The following is an 8,016-nucleotide window of genomic DNA, read 5'->3' as shown; positions in this document are numbered from 1 at the left end:
ACTATATTAATTTCATAAATTTATAATAAATAATATTCCTAATTTTTTTTTTTTTTTTTTTTTTTTTTTACATTTCCGAAATTTACAACAGCATTGCTTTCTCGAATGACTCAAATGAGGACTGCGAAAAATGGACTTCAATCACTCTCTGACTGACGAAATTTTACCGTATTCCATTAGAATATAATAAATGTTTTTGGTCAATATTGCATGCAATTCACGAATACTTCAGTTTTATAAGTACTCTTTTTTTTTAGATTAATCTTGTCATGAGATTCGAAAAACTTTAGCAGTTGACCTAGCTGCATGTTCTTAAAAATCGTCAACTTCATTGAGTTTCAGCATTAATGTAAAAACATACTTTAACAAGTATTTTTATTGTTTAGAGATTTAAATAACTGAGAGATTGAGATAGTTAATATAGCAAAAGCGTTTATCCCGAGATTAGCTGACTGGAAAGAAAATTGCGTTTCGTATGTATATATATTCTTTCCTCACACACCAGTATTCCCACGATCCTTGGAAAACTCCTTCAACTTTATTTTGCAAGCTGTAGGGACCATGAGAAGCATTTAATTTTTCGATGGGTCCCTTGAAAATAAGAAGGTCGTATCGTTCAAGTTAAAGCTCCCCATTTTAAGGAAAACTACTTGGCAATTGATTTATTGCAGTATGAAGTATCAGAAATTTATTGTCCCCCAAAAAGAGTTATAGCGTACCCCTTGAATGCTACACGGAGCCCATCTTAAGAACTAGATCACCACAAAATTGGATTAAAAAAAAAAAACCTCTCTAAAATTCTTTACTGCCCAAAATTATACAAATTATAATTACATTTTGGAATAAGCATTTTTGCGCACTTTATAGTGCGTTTTCTTTTTTAAAACAGGACTTCTGAGGGAAAAAAAAATGAAAACGCTCAAATAAATAAAATAGGGCTGCCAAGTATCTGGTGTACGCTAAAGATAGCAGTATGCTGCTTGGGATCAAGAAACATTGTAGGGCGCTAATATGCGTTCCAATGATCAACAATTGGCACTATAGTGCCTAGAAAGAGTAGTGTGCCGATCGACGGGGAAAAAGTGAGGTCAGATCTGAGGAAAAACCAGATGGCGCTGCGCTCGAGGTGTACGTTATGCTCCTCAATCAGACTCGTTTTAAATCAGCGATTTCATGCTCATTTCGCAGTTTAAAAGCCGAGTTTTTCGAATTGAACTTATTTCTGCACAAAAGACAAATTCTGTAATAAGTGCTATTTGTTACATGGGTGTTCATTTATTTTTTGAAGAATAAAAAATTACCTTATGCTAATTTATCTTCAATGAAAATAGTAGACTATAAGGGGCCATTCATTAAATATGTAAGGGTTCCGAGGGGAGGGGGGTTGGAAAAGCCTCTACGTATCTTTGGGGGGGGGGGGTCAAACTCATTCTTACGTAATATTTTCCAAGTCGGTATTTCACATTAGAAATTGCGCGGTCAACAAGTGATTTGGCAGAGATAACGTTCCATTTGCGTATGGAAGGTAAGAAACGTGTTAGGATAAGTTTTTTTTACTTGTTTTACAAAGAATGAATAGTGTAAAATATAATAAAAGAGTCGCATTATGTATGGCATGTTTTATTCTTAATTAATATTACATCAAAAAAAAAAATGTCGAAAAAACATTCAGTTTAGATTCTAACTTTTCAGTAACTATTTCTTTACGCAAAAAGTTAAATTTGATAATGTGAATTTAATAACGATTCCAGTGATATAACGATTCCAAGATTTGTTATTTTATCATTTTGAAAAACGAAATGGAATCTTACGGAAGAATAGGGGGGGGGGGGAATCTTACGTACCCTTACATGGGGGGAGGGGGATCAAAAATTGCCAAAATTATCCTTACGAAATTAATGAATGGCCCCCTAAGTATTCAATAACTGCGCGTCTCTTATTTCTCTACTAATAATAAAGCGACGTGGTTATTTCAATTTCATCTGCGGAAAGATCAAGTTTTATTTTTTTCAAACAGGGAACATTTTTTTTAACTGCATAATTCCTGATGGACCTTTTTTTTAGTAAAGTATGTTGGCAGATTTGGGAAAATTGTCGGAATTGCCTCATCTTTCAAAAAAGGTTTTCCCCGAGGAATCAAAACTTCCTCACCATTTATAATATGCTTAAAATGCGTTTCAATAAAATGTTTTTCGAAATGCAGAGCACAAAATGAGCAATATTTATCAAAAACTTTATCTAACCTGGGAATTAACGAGTTTCACTTTAGTTTTTCTTCATCTGCTGGAGCTTTAAAAAGCGTAATTTTTCCTTGCATGTTTTGTACCCACTTTTGCACCCTCGTACGAAACAAGATGAAGCTTTATTTCTTCCAATGTTCAACTTTGATGCCTCCATTAAAAGCCTTAAACGCTGTTTCATGAAATATTCACGAAATAAAGGTAAAAAAGAGAAACGCGGAACTAAATTGAAACAAAATCCCGCGTCTACTAATGTAAACACCGCGAAATTGAACGTACATCTCGACCGCACTGCCATCTAGCGGTTTTCACACAATTTGTCTTCAAGAATCGTGGGGAAAAAAGCGCCGGTCGGCACACTACTCTTTCTAGGCACTATAATTGGCACTCTTTTTGTGGCTAGGTTACCACAGTTGGCGCTTTTCTTATTCGATAACCCGCAACTTCCGGCATATAATCACATGACTATGAATAACACATGAATGAATTTTTGCAGCCAAGTCAATGAATAAGTTTCCCGATTCGTACGAGAAGTGAAATCAAATGAATTGCAAATGAAAATGTAAATAAATAAACAATCTTAGCGAAGCAGACTGCAATTATGCAATCCTCTGAAGAACCTGAAAATATTAGAAATATGGACAATGAAAGAAATTTATCAGAGGCACAAAATTTGGTAGATGAATATACAGTTTTGCTACCCACTGCAACCAAAAGTCGAATGGAACGTCAAAATAGTGGTTATGGTGGTACAGCTTCGTCGTTGGATACACATTCAGACTCTTTCTTGAATCGAGACTACTCTATGAGCGCTGTTGGTAATTTATCTTATACAGATGAAGCTCTAAAGAGAAAACTTAAATATTTTTTCATGAATCCAATTGAAAAGTGGCGAGCTAAAGGGAAGTTTCCTTTTAAACTAGTGCTACAAATAATAAAAATTGTGTTTGTAACGCTTTTATTGTGTGTTTTTGGCTCTGATGGTTACACTTATGAGTTACAGAAACAAAACACTGCTACCAGTTTCAGGCACATGTTTTTAGCCGACTGGACTGCAATTCGCGATATTGTATCGTATCCCCCTTCTACTGGGCCCTATGCCGTTTACACAAGGCAAGACTTTTACAGGAATGTTGATCATATAGTTCAGACGTATGCAAATATTTCAAAAATTGCATTAGGTAGTTATTGTTACGATGGACCTGATTGCAGCATGACAAATGTTTCACTTTGTCTTACTGAATTTAGTATGATGCTTGCTTTTAATTCCACCGTCTCTTTCGATGGTCATCCAAGAACAAAGTGTCATGTCATACCTAAGTTATACCCTGAAGGGGATGAGAAGTGGAAATCATTTTCTATCGAAAAATATTTACAGGAACTGAATGATAGTATTGCTTTTGACAGATTGATAACAGCAGAATTAAGTTTTGCATTGAAAACAATATTTCTGAAATCTTTGGGAAATAGCAAATATCCAGATTGTTATAGATTCCGGGTAGGTGTTCAATATGACAATAAAGATCATGATGGACAAATGCTTGTTAGTTTAGATACTGGAGCTGACAAATTGAAATGCTACCACAATGGAAGTCTGAATCCTGATAATAAGTTGGGTTATATTGGCCGGCAAGTACTGAACAGTTTTATCATTGCAATATGTGTTTTATCCTTACTTCTTTGCTGCAGAATGTTATATAAGGCAAGAGTTCTTTGTAAAGAAACTGACAAGTATTTCAAGCGCGCACAAAACAAGGGGCTTTCAGCTCAAGAAAAAATGGAATTTGTAGACATGTGGTATTGCATTATGATATTCAATGATACTTTGATTATTGCTGGTTCGATTCTAAAAGCAGCTGTCGAAGAAAGTACCGTCGAAAGTGATCAATATGCAACATGTGCCATTCTTCTTGGCATGGGAATTTTACTGGCATATTCTGGTTTATTGCGTTATTTGGGATATTTTAGCAAATATAACATACTCATATTGACTTTGAAGCGGGCACTTCCGAATGTTCTTCGTTTTACCCTTTGTTGCATTCTTTTGTATGCCGGTTTTTGCTTTTGTGGTTGGGTAGTCCTTGGTCCTTATCACATCAAGTTTCGTAACTTGAGTACTACATCAGAATGCTTATTTGCGATGATGAACGGTGATGATCTTTTTGCAACGTTTGCAATTACGAATACCAATAATGATTTAATTTGGTGGTTTAGTAGAATCTACTTATATGTTTTTATAAGCATGTTTATTTATGTTGTTATTTCTCTTTTTATTTCTGTGATTATGGACTCTTATGAGACCGTGAAGGACTATTATAGGCATGGAGGAACATGTACCAGAATAGAAATTTTACTTAGTGATTATCCTGATGATTCATGTTCATCATTTTACCAGCAAAGACGAAGACAACGGAAAAGTGTTTGGGAAAGAGTGTCGGTGATGCTAGGAAAAAGAAGTAATTCCTGAGCATTTTCGAGTTTCTGTAAAGTTGATGCATTGTAAAATTTTATTTAACAAAAGAAAAAAGGACTTTTCTGTCTTTCACTAAAACATTTTGTTGTAACAACTAAAGTAACCCCTCGTTATATCGTGCTTGTCGGAGGATGACAAAAAAAGGCAATATATCCGAGGTTATGAAATGTAGCGATTCAATTAAGGTAAAATTTTATGACATGTGTCTTTACAAAAATATCAGTTAAAATTATATTAGGACTATTTTCTTAACAAAATAAATAAAAATTAATTTTTCTATTCTTTTTTGAACTAAAAAAAATAAAGAAATAAAAATACTAAAATTGTTTTTGTGTTAAAATACAAATCAAAAGTTGCATCTTAAACTGCAATTAATGTTTTGTTCATCAACTAAAACAAAAAAAAAAACCTTTTCTGCAATTTTTTTTCTTTTTAATTTAGAATTTCAGGGTACAAAGGAAAAGTGGGATATATCCAAAAGAGCGCGATGTGACAAAGGGCTTCTGTATTTTGTAAAAAACGATAAGACAATATTTTTCTTTCATAATTTAATAGCATATTAATAAATATATCTTCGCCTCAGTGCAACAGTAAGAGATTTGCTTGTAACCTACTGTTGTCTTGAGGCAATTATATTCTAATGAAAACATTATCTAAATGATTTTAAAATCAAATGCAGACATAATCTGTTAACAGAACACTTTTTTGAGTAAAATAATCTTCTCAAAATATTTATTTTAATGTAATTTGCATTGGAAAATGAGTTTTTCATAAATGTTTTAAGTGCAGACTAGCATAACTTAGTACTGATTATTTTCATAGTTTTGGTTGGCAAAGTATTCTATTCGTTTGTAGCAAATACAAATGGAAAATGGACTTAATGGGTACGGTATGTGAAAAGTCAGGAAGATTTTTTTGACTGTTGATGAAACAGTTATGTTTCTTACTCTGTAAATAATATTAGATTTTAAGTTTGTTAAGAATGTTTTAGAGTAGATATTTTTTGCTAGAATATCTTTTTTCTTACAATTAGTAGTTAGTTAACTGTATTTTTATTGCTAGAAGATTATGTCCTTAGTACAGGACTTTTGTCGATATTTCGTTGATGAACTTTTATTTTAAACCTTCATTGGTTGGATTTCACTTCATTAATTAGTGATAGCATTTCAAAATATTCATCATGAATGAGGAAAGGAAAACAATTCTTTATCTATGGTCAGATATTAAAAAAGAAAAAAAAAATCATTATAGCAATAGTAAGTCATATTTACTGGTTTAACATTTAGGTTGGCCTGATAGTATGTAAAACAGATTCTCTTTCAATTCTAAGATTTCCATTGATAGACATCCAAAGCTCAGCAGAATATGTATCTTTTATGTCAACTCATGCCATGAAAGTTAAAGCACATAAACAAACCTAGTTGAATAGCCGGAGTAGCGATTCATCATTTTCCTTTCACTTTTGAAATCTTTAAAAGTCAACTCTTATTCTACAACTTCTACTATTTGTCCTTGTAAATCACATCAAAATCTGATATTGATGCTTTATCCAATGATGTGGTGATCAAAATATGCATAGAAGTTGATGGCCAAACTTCTATTATGAATTCATTTGTGATTTGCTGAAGCACAAGATATGTAAGGCAAAATGTTAGCCATAAACATGTCAGATGATCATAGCCTACAATGTTATTGTTGCTTTCCGTGAAAGCCTTAGATCTAATATTTCTGAAACGTTAAGAGTAATTAGTAAAGCACTTCATGTATACTTATTATATATTAATTTACTTGTGTTTTGCATGGCAGTTTTTTAAACATTTTTAATGTGATGCAATTGGTTTGCATGATTAAGGTGGAAATAATGTCGGAAACAACATATTTTTGTGTTATAACAAAAGTTTGTCCAGATTCCAGAACTAAATGAGGTTGCTTTTCTGATTATCAGTTTTGCATATTTATTTGTTCTGATTTTGTAGCATTAGTTTTCAAGTCTTAGTCCGAAATTATTTAAAACAATTCTTTTCATTAGTGCATTGTTTCAAATTGACACACACATATGTTCTATGTTAAAAGAAAATAATACCGTAAAATCCCGAAAGTAACCCCCCCTATTTTCAAAACAAAACTTGTTGATTTCAAAAGGGGGGGGGGGGGTTATAATCGAGATTTTTCTGAAAAATTAGTGAAAATAATTGTTTTTAGTAGTATTAATTTTAGAGTACAGAAAAGAAATAATAAGTAAATAAGAGTTAATATTAATGAAGAAAGAGAAATTAATTAATAAAAACTTGTCATAATTTTTTAGTAGTAATAAATTGCATGAGGGCGCACTTTTTTTTTCGAAAGAAAGGATTTTGCACCTTAAGTTGGTAAAACCCATTTAACGCTTGAAAATTCATTATGTACTGAAAGTAATAAGGTTACAGTAAAAGAATTTAAATCTTAATGTTCTTGTTTCAGAAAAGAAGCGAAAATCGCAATCACGGCCGCAAATTCGTTACGAAGATTGTAATTTCGAAAATTGAGCTTTGCAAAAATCGCGAACGCAAACACAGACAAATCTCTTACTCGATTTAGTAAAGTTTATATTTCTGATGATCCTAAACTCGTTCAATTACATTATTTCTCCTTTAAAAAAGGCTATTTTTAAGTTTCGCGCTACTTTTTAAGCAACACGTTTCCAAAATGGTGTCACGTTTTCAAAATGGCTCCGTGTTGAAGATCGTTCAGTTTCACAAATCAGAACAAAAATGCTCCTTCCAAATGGAATAAAAAGCAGTACAATCGTATAAATTTCTTTTGTAATACTTATGAACTTAAAAAAAAGGGTCTAGACATTTTGGAAGGAATAAACTATGGAGACCATTTTTGTTTTCTTTAAATCATTGTGTTTTCTTTCTTTCTTTCTTTTTTTTTAGAAAAGCAAAACTGCACATGGAGGGGGAAACTAAACCTTTGTAAATGCTTTCCAAGTAAAGCAGAAAATGTTATCCTTTTTTTGCAGGGAGTGGCAAATGAAGATGATCGGAAAAGTTTCAGGTGAAGGGGGGGGGGGGGGGTATATTCAGGATTTTAAAGTGATTTCACTTTTCACAAAAAAGGGGGGGGGGCTATAATCGATAGGGGGGTTACTTTCGGGATTTTACGGTAAATATGTATTGTATAAATATAAAAATGAATTTCCTAATTTTCTAACTATTATGTTTTAGAGCATTCCAATGTTAGACTTTTGAATAGTCTGATTTAAGACATTCAAACACTCTGTTATAATATCTAAGGACAAAAATTAAGAAAAAAGTCTAT

The 8,016-nt window shown here is 32.5% G+C and overlaps 1 protein-coding gene across 1 annotated transcript; it reads left to right on the top strand.

Annotated features, from left to right (window-relative positions):
• The first annotated feature begins 2,841 nt into the window (after window positions 1-2,841).
• LOC129232246 (mucolipin-3-like) lies at window positions 2,842-4,865 on the top strand. Its single transcript, XM_054866454.1, has one exon. The coding sequence runs from the start codon at window positions 2,842-2,844 to the stop codon at window positions 4,705-4,707; it is 1,866 nt and encodes a 621-aa protein (XP_054722429.1). The 3' UTR covers window positions 4,708-4,865.
• The last annotated feature ends 3,151 nt before the right edge of the window (window positions 4,866-8,016 follow it).

Source organism: Uloborus diversus, unplaced genomic scaffold (assembly GCF_026930045.1).
Source record: "Uloborus diversus isolate 005 unplaced genomic scaffold, Udiv.v.3.1 scaffold_1112, whole genome shotgun sequence".
NCBI classification, from domain to species: domain Eukaryota; kingdom Metazoa; phylum Arthropoda; class Arachnida; order Araneae; family Uloboridae; genus Uloborus; species Uloborus diversus.
Note: the sequence above shows the minus strand (reverse complement) of the source record. Positions and strands in the feature narration are given on the sequence as shown.